At 37.4% G+C, this 16,683-nt stretch overlaps 1 protein-coding gene across 1 annotated transcript in view; it reads right to left on the bottom strand.

The window, feature by feature from the left end:
* The window catches only part of CEP152 (centrosomal protein 152), a 74,584-nt gene that overhangs the window by 50,859 nt on the left and 7,042 nt on the right, over nucleotides 1-16,683 (bottom strand). The window contains 7 exon segments of the mRNA XM_017872775.1: nucleotides 450-650; nucleotides 2,888-3,027; nucleotides 4,962-5,102; nucleotides 7,678-7,828; nucleotides 8,973-9,251; nucleotides 9,333-9,402; nucleotides 9,620-9,723. Of these exon segments, the coding sequence (XP_017728264.1) occupies nucleotides 450-650; nucleotides 2,888-3,027; nucleotides 4,962-5,102; nucleotides 7,678-7,828; nucleotides 8,973-9,251; nucleotides 9,333-9,402; nucleotides 9,620-9,723 (1,086 nt within the window).

Genomic DNA, 16,683 nt, shown 5'->3' with positions numbered 1-16,683 from the left:
TTTTTTTTGGTCAGATGGAGTCTCACTCTGTCGCCCAGGGTGGAGTGCAGTGGTGCAATCTCAGCTCACTGCAACCTCCACTTCCCAGGTTCAAGCGATTCTCCTGCCTCAGCCTCCCAAGTAGCTATAAGCGTGCACCACTGCACCTGGCTAATTCTTTTTTTTGTATTTTTAGTAGAGACAGGGTTTCACCATGTTGGTCAGGGTGGTCTTGAACTCCTGACCTCAGGTGATCCGTCCGCCTTGGCCTCCCAAAGTGCTGGGGTTACAGGCAAGAGCCACTGTGCCCAGCCAATATCACTGGCTTTTAAGTTTCACTCACGTCCCACACAATCTAACATTTACTACAAACATTCAAGATTTCTATATGATGAACCATAAAATATCAGTTACAAAACTTAACCAGCTTTACTTGTTGATAACAGTTGCTCATTTGAAATCATCCCAACCTGTTCTTTAAGTGCGGTGACTGTGGCATCCAAATTCTTTTGTAAGGACAATACTTGCTCTTCGTACTTCTTTGTGAGGCCCATAACAATGCTCTCATGCTGTTCTCTAGCTCGTTGAAGTGATTCAGAATGATGAAGGTCCACCAGCTGCTGCTTCAAGCTTTCCAGAGCCATTTCAGTTGTTCTGGACTTCTTGATCATCTAGTAATACACACAGGATACCCATATTTAAAATATACACAGAGTATTTTAGCTCTGTGCTGTCAATAAACTTTTACTTTCACTATACACTAAAACTCAAGCATGTTTTAATGAGAGTAGAGAAGGGGTCTCCACTCATCATGGCTCAAGCTTATTAAAACGTTCCTAGCTGGGAACCTCCAGGCCCATATTTGTTGGAAACAATGTTCCCTGAGAAAATACATTTGGTAGTTACCTGAGGGGAGTGAAAGAGGATTTTGCGCAGCATGGTGAATGTGGCTATCAGGCACGGAATCTGCGCTGCTGTGATGGCCCCAGTGCTGTTTGCATTGCTCTATGACCAAAGTGTGGGGTAACCCAATTGTTAGGTCATAGACAAATGACAACTGTTCCTTGAAAGACTGATGAAACTTGCCAATGGTCACTTTTTAAAAACAAAGTTTTCAAAGCTCTAACTGCACGGTTGGTATTGTAGGCCAAATCATAGACCCCCGAAATGCCCATGTCCTAATCCCCAAAACCTGTGAATAAGTTATATTACATGGCAAGGGAAAACTAAGATTGTACATGGAATTAATATTGCTAATTAGACTGCCTTAAAATAAGGTGAGTAGCCTGGATTATCCAAGTGGGCCCAATGTGACCACAGGGTCCATAAATGAGGAAAACTAAGGCAGAAAAGTCAGACCAGAAAGACTTATTAACCAGCCATTCATTGCTGGCTTCGAAGATGGAAATGGGCCACAAGCTAAGGAACACAGGTGGCCTCTAAAAGTTGGAAATAGCAAGAAAATGGATTCTCCCCTAAAGCCTCCGGAAAGCAATGCAACCTTGCCGACACCCTGATTTTAGCCTAGTGACATCCATGTCAGACTTCTGACCTCCACAACTGTGAGATAAATTTGTGTTGTTTTAAACCACTGAATTTGTGGTCATGTTACAGCAGCAATAGGAAACTAATACACTTGGTGATTCTGCTGCTTACATAAAAAGATTACAAAACTATAACCTTTCACTACATAAAAGCAACTTAACTTTTCAATCTAGTAACCATTGGTTTTCAAAAGTTAAAATAATCTATATAACATACAAAAATTAAAATTTCAAAAGAGAATTATTCTTCATTCTATTCCAGAGATTGCCTATATATTGCATACTGCTTTCATTGCTAAGAGATCCATCCACTGAATGACATAGATAATTTGTGCCAGGCAGGGTTCTAAGCACTAAGGACATAATGACCACACAGAAAAGGTCTAAGCTCTTACTTCTTTCTAGTGGGAAGAGACAATAAATAACAAGTAAACAAATGAGATCATTTCAGATAGTTATAGAGTAATAGAATATGGCGCAACGAAGGTGAGTTGGAGGATGCAGCTATGGGGTACCTTACATATAAAGTGAATAAGAAGTCCTCTGAAAAGGTGACTGTTTTTAGCTAAGACCTGAAGGATGAGGAGGAGCCAGACATGAGACAACACTGTTTAAACTCTTTCATTAAACCATCCTCAGACTTAGCTACAAGTCTCAGGCAAAACCAAGCTCATTATTTCATAGTCATTTTCTTTTTTTTTTTTTTTTGAGAGGAAGTCTCACTCTCATCCCCCAGGCTGGAGTGCAATGGAGCAATCTCAGCTCACTGCATGCAACCTCTGCCTCCCAGGTTCAAGTGATTCTCCTGTGTCAGCCTCCCGAGTAGCTGGGATTACAGGCACCTGCCACCACGCCCGGCTAATTTTTGTATTTTTAGTAGAGACGGGGTTTCACCATGTTGGCCAGGCTGGTCTCGAACTCCTGACCTCAGGTGATCCGCCCACCTCGGCTTCCCAAAGTGCTGGATGTGAGCCACCGCGCCCGGCCGTCACTTTCATTTTTAACCCTGCCTTCTGCCAAAAAATGAATCAACCACCACCAGGCTTAGCTACCAATGACTTATGACTATTTCCAAAAATCAAATGGCTATCTCATTAATCAAACAAGGTGAATGTGTCACCACTTTAAACTCAAGTCTAAAGAACAGTTCTCCAAATGAAGAAGCAGCAGGAAAATAAAATAAAATTTTAAAAAAGCTTCTCGGGATACCAATTCTGAAGGAAACTATTTCCGTCAGGAAATTTAAGTTCTAATGCTTTGTCAATAACTTCAAAGTTCTTCTAAATTTAGTCTTACCCTACAAAAAGTTTTGTTAAATAACTAAACTTTTAACTTTTTTACCATACATAAGTTAAAATACGTACCTGTTCTTCATTGACTTTTAATGCTTGTATTTGAGTCTCCAGTGCTTTTATTTGAGCTTCAAGCTGTATCTCTCTTTCTTTTCCATTCTGAAAGAGTTTCTGTGATTCTCGAAGGCTGAGAGTCAAACCATCCTTTTCATCTATGGTATTAAACATGTTTATATAAATAATGTTACTGTAGAGGGACCCCCAATGTCACAAGCCCTATCAGATATCACATCTGTATCATATATAAATGTTGTTGAATTAAATTTAATCCAGAAAAATGAACTTTAGTTGATTTAGAGAAAACCAAATTATTTATTTATTTATTTATTTATTTATTTATTTATTTATTTTGAGACAGGGCTTCGCTCCGTCACCCACGCTGGAGTGCAGTGGCACGATCGTGGCTCACTACAACCTCAGCCTTCCGAGTAGCTGGGATTACAGGCACCTGCCACCACTCCCAGATAATTTTTGTATTTTTAGTAGAGATGGGGTTTCACTATGTTGGCTAGGCTCGTCTTGAACTCCTAACCTCAAGTGATCCACCCACCTCACCCTCCCAAAGTGCTGGGATTACAGGCGTGAACCACCTCACCCAGTCCCAAATAAAGAAATTATTTAAAATTAAAATTAAAAAAAAAAATCCTGACACCAAAAAAATTTTTTTAGAGAAGCAGAACTACTTCCTTTAAAAATATTATTGCATCCCTTTTGGGGACAAACCCCTGCTAATCAAAGAAGTTATCTGAGGACTAATTATCCTACACATACTTGCAATGAACTCTTTTTTTTTTTTTTAACGGAGTCTCGTTCTGTCGCCCAGGCTTGAGTGCAGTTGCCTGATCTCGACTCACTGCAAGCGCCACCTCCCGGGTTCACGCCATTCTCCTGCCTCAGCCTCCCGAGTAGCTGGGACTACAGGCGCCCGCCACCACGGCCGGCTAATTTTTTTGTATTTTTAGTAGAGACTGGGTTTCACCACGTTAGCCAGGATGATCTCGATCTCCTGACCTCGTGATGTGCCCACCTAGGCCTCCCAAAGTGCTGGGATTACAGGCGTGAGTCACCACGCCCAGCCCACTTGCAGTGAACTCTTTAATTCACCTAATGTTAAATTCTTCCCACGTACTTTGCTATAACAGCTCACAAGTTCTTCTCTCAAAATAAATGTTACGAGCATTACAGAAAGAGACATTTTCACCATCAATTAAATTTGAATGAGCTAGAGTTCAATCACAAAATTATTCTACAAATGAAAGTTCAATGTGGACCAAAACTAGGGAAAGCACAAGAAGTAAACAATTATAATTTGAGTCTGTATTTTTGTGTTTATCCCAGACATGGCACTTCACAATCACTAACTCTTATTTGGATTAAAACATTTACGCTAATTTGTAGCCTCAGAAAACGTTGCAGTGCAAACTAAACACAAATCACTTTGAAAGTTGGAATACTTCATCCAGAGTAATGACATAAGGAATCAACAACTTTTTAGGACAGAATGCCATCAGTACAGTTAAATAATGTTCAACAATTCTAAAAGCCTAAGTGAGAAAAGGGAAAAAATGAGGACTCCAAAATAGTGTGTCTTTTTTTTTTTTTTGAGACAGAGTCTCACTCTGTCACCCAGGCTGAAGTGCAGTGGCGCTTTCTCCGCTCACTGCAACCTCCACCTGCGGGTTCAGGCGATTCTCCTTCTCCTGCCTCAGCCTCCCAAGTAGCTGGGATTATAGATGTCTGCCACCACCTGGCTAATTTTTACATTTTTAGTAGAGACAGGGTTTCACCACATTGGCCAGGCTGGTTTTGAACTCTTGATCTCAAGTGATCCGCCCACCGTGGCCCTTCCCAAAGTGCTGGGATTATGGGCATAAGCCACACCTGACCTCCAAAACAGTGTGTTCCAAAGAGAAGTAATCCAAGGCCAACACTCAGAAATCCTGGGTTTTATTTTGTTATGCCTCACTCACTATGAGCCCTCTGACCAAGTGCTTTTATTCTCTAAGCTTCGTAGTTAATATGAGGTTACTGGAAACAAGATATCTAGCTCAGTATACCCCATAAATGACAGCGTTCAGCATCTTACCTTTTATTATTACAAGCTGGTGATTCAGATATCGAATTTGCCGTTCACTTTCATTTAACTTTTCAACCAAGTTCTCCAGTTGTCTCTCTTTTGCTTTGTTAAGAACCTGAAGTTGAATAATCTGCATATTTTCTGCAGAGTCTGGGAATTAAAGACAATTTATTAGATAAAAACATACCAAAATATAAATTTATAGTCATTTAAAGCAGTGTTTTTCAAACTGTGACTACAACTTTTCAGAGCATCATGAAATCAATTCAGTGAATTGTGACTAGGATTAAAAAAAGAGCGATAAAATAGAATGTATCAGATTGTATCATGTAGTAAGAATCAGTCTTATTTTGTGAAACTTGTTTCATTTATATATACCTGTTCATATAGATATATGTTGTAGACCATATCACAATAAAAAAATATGGTTCTTACAGTGGGTCACTGCTAGAAAAGTTTGAAAGTCACGGGTTTAAGTTATAACCCTGAATCACCAGGGTTACCATTTTAGCCAATTAAAAATCAGTATATAACAACTGCAATGAAATAAAGTAATATGCTCTCAGAAAATTAAAAACAAGTACATCAGCTTCTATAAAATCATTCTTAAAGAAAATTTCTAGATAGCCTCAAAATATTTTATTTTAGGTAGGAGTGGGGAAAACATAATATTTATATTGATGCTGGCACATAACTGAATTAATTAGCTAGTGAATAGATTAATCAAGAATTTGGGGCGGGGGGAGAAGGGTTGGAAAACTATCCATTGGGTAGTGTGTTCACTATTTGGGTAATGGGTTCACTAGAAGCCAAACCCCAGCATTATTTAATACACTCATGTAACAAACCTGCAAATGTACTCCTCAAATCCAAAATTAAAAAAAAACAAACAGATTTTGAAGTCTTGTTTTAGAAACAACTAGTCATTTGGGGACCACTTTAAAAAGAGAGAAAAAAAAGGAAAAAAAGGATTGGTAGGTATGCTTCAACTACATAATGATAAATATTCTTCACTTCCTGCTAGAACAATGTTTCTGTAAGCTTACAATCAGAAATAAATGCATTTACTGAGTTTTAACCACTTACTAACTAAATAATTCCGTCCTCTTTTTAAAAAGAGATCTGGTTAAATAAAGAAAATTAAAGACTGAAAAGTTTATACAAGTCAAACACTTCATAGATCTTATAGTAGAGCTAGCCCCATCTCTCTCCGAACTTGTTTTTTTTTTTTTAACTACTGTTGCTAAGAAACTATAATCACTAAATTGGCACTACCATTATTTAATTAACTTCCAAATGTCAAATTTAGACAAATGTGTAACTAACTCAACTTGAAGAAGTGCAGACTGTTAAGAAACATGAGGAAAGGTTTTTATATGCAGAAAGACCAGGAGATACAAATACAACTTTTCAAGGGAACTGAAAGAGTAAACACTAAGGAGATGTCAGGCCACTGCTGTGAGGTTCATTTACTCAACCTAAAACCAGTTATGTCATATACACGGTCCACTTCCTCATTCCACAAAAAACGGAAGAACAAAGAGAGGCCATCCTCATATTTGCTGTTGACTCCGTTAGGGCAAAATGAATTCTGGGCCTCCCCCTGTAACTACCCTGCTGTCCCAGTGTAAGATGGAAGCAACACTATGAAGTCACAACCCAAAAGTCCAGTTTTCTCTTTGGTATAGCTCAGGCAAGCCGGAATATCCAGTATGACTTTTCCCCTACTAATTAAAGGGAAACAAAAAAATAAAACAAAAACACTTGCTGTCACACACTAGAATTACACTGGCTCTTCAATATGCACAATAATTAGAAGCTATTTAGTATGCCAGAGAGTATGACAAGAGTAATTCAGGACAGTCACTATATGGGTTTATATTTTGGGATTTTTGTTTTTTGATACTAGCATTGCATCTCAAAATTCTGTAGCAGCTATAAGCACTTTTTTCATTCTCATATTTATATACATACTATACAAAAAAAATTTGGCAAATGTCACATGACTGAATCTGGTATCTAAGTAATTCTGAATATAAAGTAATTTGTATCAGAGTTGACTAATTATTACACTAAAAACTAAAATCGAAACAAAAAAGTTGATGATAGTGCTGATATATTAAATTATACTTCTATATAGTCAAAATCTGAGACTAAAACTATGTTTCATTTTCCAAATTAGGCTTCAGTCAAAAAAATATATATAAAGTTCATAAAAAGTCTTTTTAAATTTTTTTTAAATTTCAAATGAGCCCTGGTCTCCTGTATGATAGGTGAGGATACTAACTACTATACAAATGAGGAGAAAAGACTTAAACTAGAATGACTGAAATATAAAGTTGAGAAAATGTCTTTTAACTTTTCCTAATGGAAAATTTCAAATATATAAGAAAGTAAAGAGAATAATATGATGAATCTAGGCAAACCTATTTCTCAGATTCAACAATTATGAACTCATGGCCAATTCAGCTCCATCTATATTCCCACCCAACATTACCCCTCAACAGTATATTATTTTAAAGTAAATCCTAGACTTCATGTCAGTTTATTCATAAATACTCTTTAGTATATATCTCTAAAAATAAGGGCTCTTTGAAATATCAAGCACAATTCTATTGTCATACTCAAAAAATAATAATCTCTTGAATGTGCTCATATATTCACTGTGTGTTCAAATTTCCCCAATTATGTGGTATTAAAAAATAAATATAAACTTGATACCTACTCTCATTAGCTCCTAAAAATTGTTGTTGCAGGCCTTCAAATGTGTCACTTCCTGTTATCGCCTGGGCTGGTGAGCCATTATTCTGGACAGAAGACTGATACGGTTTATATGTCACTTTATTATACGGTTCCAAACCTTGACAACTGGGACCCTGTGATGAACCAAATTGCTATTATAGACAACAAATGAAACTGACAATTAAGATTTGGCCTTTTCTTCCAAAATTATCTGAATTAGACACCTAAATTTTATGTTACAGAACTTACTTTTGGTACAGTTACAAAGTTTTATACACACACACACACACACACACACACACACACATATATCTGCTCAAAAGTAGCACTTATTGTTATTTAACAATATTAATTGAAAGTCTGCAATACATAATTTATAGACAACTAAATTCTACTTTTGAGCACACAATGAAGGCAATTTTATAAATAAAACCCAAGAATTCTAATAAGACTATATACAAATATTTTATTACAAATGATTTAGATTATGCCAACATCTTGGGAACATAAAAATGCACATATTCAATAACATGAACATGGAATACAGTGCCTCATAACTAATAAATATTCGGTAACTCTTACGGGATGAATAACATTCTACAGAGATAGAATTAAGAGAAAATAACCGCTTAACAGCCCTAAAAAATCCATCCTGTCATTGCGTGACACAGACTAGCTGTTGAGGTATTTGCTGTCATCGAGAAATTCTAAGAAGCAACTAACTATATCCTGAGGTCTTACTTCATTAAACTCTCCCACAGGAAAAACAAGGTTTTTCGTTTTTTCCTTCACATTCATCCTGTCTACTGTTATATCACCATACAAAACAGATACCAGCTTTGACGTGTTTAACCTAAAATTTGTTATGAGTGGTAAGCAAGAAAATTGAGGAAATTAAATGTCACCTACCCAGAATTACTGCTTTAAAAACTACAATAAGAGACCTGAACATAGCTTCTCACTAAAGCACAGTGCAGTGGTCGAAGCAGCAGTAAACGAGGATAGTTATTCTTTGGCAGACTTAACTTTTAATGTTTAATCAACTGTGTCCAAAGAGCCTCTATTTTAAACTTCTGACTTAAGATCATGATTGTATTAGACTGTAAACAGAAAATACCATGACTAATTCACCATAAACCTGCATAAGTGCCCTCTCAGAACTTTGTGTGGTTAAATCATCTTACCATTGCACTCACATACATTTCCTGAACACATACAAACATCACGCAAATGTGTGTGCACACACACAAGTTCTTCAAAGTCAAGGTTTTACAATACCTGAAAATGGTTCCATTGAGGATCTGAAAATTTAATTACATTGGTTGGTTGGTTATTAAATTCCTGCTTCTGACCATTGGTATATGGCCTAAAGTTTTCAGGAAGGTGATATAAATCAGTCTGTTCACATTTACTTGGAGGACTATAACCACTTCCACCTTCATCTCCACCTTCTTCAGGATGGTACACAGGATGTCGGTCTTCAGTTTTACTTCTGTTTTCTTCCCAGACATTGCCACATTTTTCTCCAGCATATAAACTCTGAATTTCATTATAGTCCTATTAGATAACAAGAGTAAAACAAAAGCACGAAAATCCATTCCCACCCTCATCAACGTCACCATCACACCAGATACTTACATTTACACTTTGAGATTTGGGCAGCATTTGCTCATTCCAGCTCATCTCCAATTGCTCAGGATGATGTGGTCTTGAGAAAAAGGAATACTTTCGATGTAAAGCCTATCATTTATTTGTACACAGATAACACAAAGAACCCCAAGATTTTAACATTTTTCCCTCCAACCTTCACCCAAAATTTTAAGAATCAATTTATAATTTTATAATCATGTAATTATTAACCTTCATCAAAAGAAAAAGACTTATAGAATTGCAATATACACGTGAAAGTGCCTTCAGGTGCTTACTCTCTGTCTGTGCCATCCTCGCTGCAGTCCGAATACTGGGGCTCGGGAGAGGAGAGGTCGTCATCCAGCATGTCATGGGGAAGGTCTGTGAGTAACCGCTGCAACTGAGTCAAAAGGGCTGCATCAATATCATACCAACTTAAACACAAGACACCAAGCCAAAGCTGCCTTGGAACAAGTGGGTTTTTACTGTAGAGGTCAAAGAAGTTCGTAATTCCCTCCTTTAATTAACTTCTTAAGTACCACACAAATTATATTCATCATTGCACTTGGGTAAAGGGGAATGCATAATTTTAGGATTTATATCAGAAGGCTTTTTTTTTTTTTTAAACAAAGGTCTAAGATTTAAATACACATACAGTAGAATTAAAAAACTTTTTTGTGGAAACACAGCAAGTCACAATAATGGTACAATCAGTGTATTATGTTATCACAGGGCAGGCTGACTAAGTCTCAGAATGCTGTTTTACCAGTAATCAGACCTTGGGGAATTGTCAATTAGACATCCCACAGGGAATGTGGGTAGCCAGATGCACTCTGGCCAGGTGATGAGAACAGCAGCAGCAGCAGGTGGCCTAGAAGCCCTTAAATGCTCTGATAATGTAGAAACCTGTGGAAACCCGGGGGCGTCACTAATTAGTAGAGATCTAATTCCAAAGATGAAAAGATACACAATACTCTGCTCTCATACAACATCTGAGTAAAAGAAGAGTTGGAAGACTGTTTTCTATAGATAGCACATGCAAAAGCATAACACTACATCTGATATTAAATATTTGATTTATCTCTATTATTTTTTCTAGAAAAAAATCAGTTTTAGCATTCTGCTTATTATATAAACTAGATAGACAAAGTTAATTCATTCAAATTTCAAGTATGATAAAAAGATGAATAAATCAGCTATTCTGTAAGACATAATTCCATAACTTTTAGGATTTCAATAACTATCTGCAATTGTCTTTCTTCAAAACCCAATATAATAATACTACCCTAAAAATCCCAATATATGTATCTTAAATTAAGCAACAATTAGAAGGTCAAATATTATGTTACTAAATACTTTTTTGAGAAACTGTTTCTAACTACTTCTCTTTAAGAAACTAAGCACCAGTTTAATTAACAACTTGATTACATCCCTCCAAAGTACATAAATCAAACCCATAACATTATGCAAGTGGATTTTAAAGACCTTAAATACTCTGTAAAACCTTTCAGGAAAAAAAAAAATGTGATGCTCCCTGGTCTATAGCAGGTTATTTTTTTTCCACTTTACCTGTCATTAATACAAAAGAAATGAAATGTGGCCATAAAACATATCTGAGTATAATGTTAAGAATTACAAAAAAAAAAAAACTTTCTTAAACAAAATATGTATAGTAAAAGCTGAATAAATATATTTTATGGAAGGTCTGAAAGGAATGCCCCAAATTCTTAACTGAGCTTTGGTGAAATAAAATTTGGAAATCGGAATAGAGTATGTTGGAGGTGGGTGGGAATACTTCTTCATCTATATTTATTTCTCATATTCACTGGATGGGTTTTTTTAAAAGGTTTTCTCAATCCATTTTTTTTTAAAGATGCAACAAGAGAAAGATACTTTCTTCAATGAAAAGTTATCTTCATCTTTAAATCTGTTTAATGCTAACATGAACACGCAAGACCCTCATGTATTGCTCACCTCCACATGCAAGGTACTTGAAAAATCATTTTGAGAATTAGCCATATCAAAGTTGACTGAGAGATATAAAAAACAAGAAATACAAAAGACACAATATGAAAAACAAAACAGGACACATCAACATATTTGTATATGACATGCCTCAAATGAAAGGTAGCAAAGCAATTCTACAAAGACACAAATGCACTAGAGAAAAAAATCGCATCTATGAGGTCTTTTAAAAGTAGTACCACTTGTTGTCTATAATCATGCATCACTGCTTTAAGGCAAAAGACTACATCCACATGTTACAAAAGGAAAAATAAAACAAATCTTTTATACCTATATTAAGTAAAGACTTCTGAACAGAAAGAATATTTTCTTCTAAACCTTCAGTGAGGTTCAAGTACATAGCCTTAAAATCCAGGGGTGCCTTTTTTTCCCCACACAAAAACAAAAAACTACATAATAATTCAGCAGTTATTGTAGCTTTGTGACACCACAAAACTGGCATCCACAGAGAAAAATTAATTTGAGTATAAGCAATCAGCTAATCAAAATGCCTCTGGATCCACACATAAACATCAACTAGCAAAATCATCCCTATAGTATTTAGAGTCTTGCAAGATATTTTACATATATGCTAACATTTTAAAATTCATCTTCAAAAAATTTATCCATCAAGTTCTTTGGCATAGCCGGGTCATATTCCCTGGCTTCTATAAGTTTCAGGGCTGAGAAAAGCTAAATGACGTCCTCCTAAATAAGACCATTTAGGAATAAAATCCATCCTCCAGTGTTTCCATTTCCCAGGATCAAAGTGTGCCCTCCTCATATACACTGTCAAATTGCTTTTTGGTCACTGAACCCTGTGCAATAAAACACAAAATTGCCCTATCTAGTTATGCAAGTTACCTGTTACCAAATAGAGAAATTTAGAAACTATAAATTTTCCTCATTAAAGATTTATCAAACTTCCAAATACAGATTCAAGAACAGAAATAACAATCCTTATAAATGATAAGATTTAATACTAGTCATTAATTTAAAATTCATCAGACTGCTTTTTGGCTGCAAGCAGCAATCTCAACAGGATATTACTGTGCATTAACTGAGTTAAAAATTTAACAGATACCTTCCCTATAAAAAAGATAATTTACCACTCTAAGGCTTCAGTTGAAATAAATTCAGAATCTTTCTATAAACTCCCCTCCCTTTCTACTTCACATATTTCTTTCTTAAAAAGAAAAAAAAAAGAGCATTTTACTCAAAGAACTTTCTTAACAAAACACTTTGCAATAACACATGTAGAACATACAAAAGCCTACATTCAGGGGCAAATGTAAAACAGAGAACATGTAAAGCTTCTGTTAGGATTTTCAACTTAAATTAACTAAACAGATTATCTTCAGAGCCTATAATCCTCAATATTCATGAAGGCAAGAGGCCTCAAATTACAAACCATACAATAATCTTCTCCCAAGAGAAAGGGTAGCAAATGGAATACCTAACGGTCATATTCCCTTTGAACAGGTGACTTCTTAGTACACTTCTTAAAAGATTCTGATATTTTCAACTATGAATTATTAAATAATGCTTTCATGGATACACGCTAAATGTAAACAAATACTAGCTTTACAACTCCCTCTAGTGGAAACAAAATATCAAAATGTTTCCGTAATTACATCAAACAAGGCAGTTAAAAAGTGGAAGAAGGGTGGTAAGGAGATCGAGACCATCCTGGCTAACACGGTGAAACCCCGTCTCTACTAAAAATACAAAAAATTAGCCGGGCGTGGTGGCGGGCGCCTGTAGTCCCAGCTACTCGGGAGGCTGAGGCAGGAGAATGGCGTGAATCCAGGAGGCGGAGCTTGGCAGTGAGCCGAGATCGCGCCACCGCACTCCAGCCTGGGCGACAAAGCGAGATTCCGTCTCAAAAAAAAAAAAAAAAAAAGTGGAAGAAAGGCTACACAATGGAAACCTTGCCTCTAAAATACGTGATGCCAAGCTCAACGGAGCTTTATTATTCTATTAGAGAAGTACCGATATAGAAACCAAGTCAGTATTGCCAGGTGCAAGCTTCTATCTGCCACCTGCTACTTAAACCATCTACCTTTCTACTCAAGATCATTTTCAAAGATGTCATCACTAAATGACCCGTCATCAGCAAATACTATCTTGATATCATAGATTACCAAGTATTTCTGCCCCAAATCACCAGCTCCAGAATATACACACACATAAACAGATGATTTTACTATCTAGAACCAACAACAATCACAGAACTACTTCTGGTGACACTGCAGAAAGTACATGTCTACTCCAGCTGACTGTGAGAGTCCAAAATGGCAATATTCCTTAAGCTGTGGCTTTACCAACAACTAAGAGGCTTATAACAAGCATTCTTATTACAAAAAGACCTTTATCTGGGGCTGGGCACAGTGGCTCACACCCGTAATCCCAGCACTTTGGGAGGCCAAGGCAGTTGGATCACCTGAGGTCAGGAGTTCAAGACCAGCCTGGCCAACATGGCAAAACCCCGTCTCTACTAAAAGTACAAAAAAATTTAGCCAGGCAATCCCAGCTACTTGGGAGGCAGGAGCAGGAGAATCGCTCAAACCCGGGAGGGAGCACCAGCCGAGATTGCGCGATTGCACTCCAACACGGGCAACAGAGCGAGACTCCATCTCAAAAAAACAAAACAAAACAAAACAAAACTGTATCTCTGTAATATCTGACTGTGCAATCACAAGTATAGTGACTTTAAGTGAAGAGTATTTTTGCAAAGTCACATTGTTACATTATGAATGAGTTAATACAAGAGCTTCTGAATTATTTTCTGGGACAGCTTTACGAAGAAAAGTTTGCTTTGGATGAGATCTCCTCCTTAGCAAGAACGACAAGTATTATCAGCAGCTCTCAAGAGTACAATCCGAAAGTAATGTCCTCGAGTAAGTTAGGAGAAACGTAAGTAATGTGTGACAATTAATGGATATTAACCGACATGATACATATCTCTATGATGTCATCACCCTCGCTGATCTGCACCCTAATCTGCTGTCAACTATTTTTAAGAGATGGAGTTTCAGTTGAAACACTGTGAGAAGCTGTGGTTTATGTACCTCTCTACCATGCATTTATGCCTTGAGCCACAGTGGGCCAACTTTTACTAATGTACCATTAAGAGTTGTAGCACTTTAGAAATAGATTATAGGAATTTTTTTACAAAATTCTTGTTTTTTGTTTGCTTGTTTTTTGTTTATTTGCAAAATATGGGTCTATTCGTGATGGTCTCTGGCTTGAGATCCTCCGGTCTAAATATCCTCTAAATATTGAATAACGTATTTACTAAATCCTTTCCTTTTTCTGAATGTTAAAGGCACTTTCTCCATTTGATCTTCAATGCTAACAGTGGAGAGAATAGAAATGGAAAAGGCTAAATCATAATTGTAAAGCTGCTCATTAGGATGGCATGAAGGTTGGAATGGTGTGTTCATTGGGACATGGGCACATGTGGACAAAATCCCAACTGGCACCAAAGCAACAAAATTAAACACAGCTTGGAAAAACATGCTGTATTAGCAACTGGCCTTTCATCCCAGACAGTGAAAATCAGGACTATCCAACCATGTACCAAGAGAGGCTCTCACAAACCCTTAGCAGGGTAGACTATGAGTCAGATGCGGTATGCCTGGTAAGCCTTATAGCACATCATCAGGGATAAAGGCATTTCTCCCACATCAGCGAATTGAACACAAAGTGATTCACTAAGTAGAGAAAGCAATATGCATTAGCCCACTGCTAACAGTTATAACCTAGCCACAATCCCAAAGCCGCAGTCCCAAAGCTACCAACCAGGTAGACAGGAAAAAACAGCTTTTTTTCTTTAATCTCTTAAGGCTGTGAACCATTCGGCTATTGCTGGGTCAGGAAGACTGAGACAGTTAAAAAGCCCTCTAGATACACATGCAAGCTTGGGTTTGACCACCCAATTTATTACTTTAACTTGTAGTGACAAAGTATACATACAGCTGAAGATTTGTGAACAATTCTGAAGTTTGTTACTAAAAGCTGAACCTCTCTAGCCTCTAATCTCACTTTTTTCCTTGCAGCAATTATTTTTTAAAGTAAAAATTTTATTAGCATGAAGCTTTTACAAATTTAACCATAATCATGTTAGAGTCAATTTAGCTATATATCCTTCCACTCTGCTGGAAATACTCATTCTTAGATACTTGATCTTTCAGAACAACTTTTCCCCTGAAATTCCCTATCCCAGCATACAATCTATCAAAGAAGTGATCCCAAATAGCTATTTTCCATATTATCTAGAATTCATTGCCTCCTTGACTAGTATCCCCTCTAAAGTTTTAACCACACAATACACTGGCAGTAAGCTCTAACACTCTACCTATCTCTCTAATATATTTCTCAATGAAAAATCACCTGTCAAAATATTTTTTCTTCTTTACAGTAGTGATTACTTAAACTGACCCTCTCAAGAATCCCAGTGGCTAAACCCCAGCCAACTATCCAAGCCCAGTCATGAAAACCTCATGCTGCAGGTTCAAAGTAACAGAAAATCCTCATTCCCATCCTTGCCACAACAATTGTTGTGAGGGGCCCTGCCAAAATCCAGAAACCCTCTCCAGGGTCATAAACTCAAATGCCCTCAGGGATCTGGCAGAGAATTTACCAGAGTGAAGCAGGCAGGTCTGAGTGCATAAGCCCATGTCTGTGTGAGAAGTGGGGACCGTGGCCAGCTGGGGAAGGAGAGCCACTGCTCAGCTCCAGCCCGCCTGCTGCCATGTGTAAATACAGGCCAGGTGTGGCCACAGCTTTGGATGTTTTTTAGATAAGCCAGAGAATCTGCAGTGCTGCATAAAATTTTCAAATCTTCAAATACAGATTCAATTTTTTAAAAGACAATACCTGTCTATGAACCAAATCCAGCAAGTTGCCAGTTTTCTATCCCTGCCATAATTCTACCACCAGTCACATGAACAACAGTCAACTGACCCTATTCCTTGCTTCCTATTAATACTAATGGTCCCCAATAACTACTAAAAAAAGATTTCTTTACATGTTAGAAAATGGATCATATAAAAAATAGTGTCAGGACAAAAGAAGTCTTTTATCATAGATAATCAAGAAATTTGAGGCCGGGCGCGGTGGCTCAAGCCTGTAATCCCAACACTTTGGGAGGCCGAGACGGGAGGATCACAAGGTCAGGAGATCGAGACCATCCTGGCTAATACGGTGAAACCCCGTCTCTACTAAAAAATACAAAAAACTAGCCGGGCGAGGTGGCAGGCACCTGTAGTCCCAGCCACTCGGAAGGCTGAGGCAGGAGAATGGCGTAAACCCGGGAGGCGGAGCTTGCAGTGAGCTGAGATCTGGCCACTGC

Source organism: Rhinopithecus bieti, unplaced genomic scaffold (genome assembly GCF_001698545.2).
Source record: "Rhinopithecus bieti isolate Rb0 unplaced genomic scaffold, ASM169854v2 scaffold_6945, whole genome shotgun sequence".
NCBI classification, from domain to species: domain Eukaryota; kingdom Metazoa; phylum Chordata; class Mammalia; order Primates; family Cercopithecidae; genus Rhinopithecus; species Rhinopithecus bieti.
This window is presented reverse-complemented; position numbering and strand designations above follow the sequence as displayed.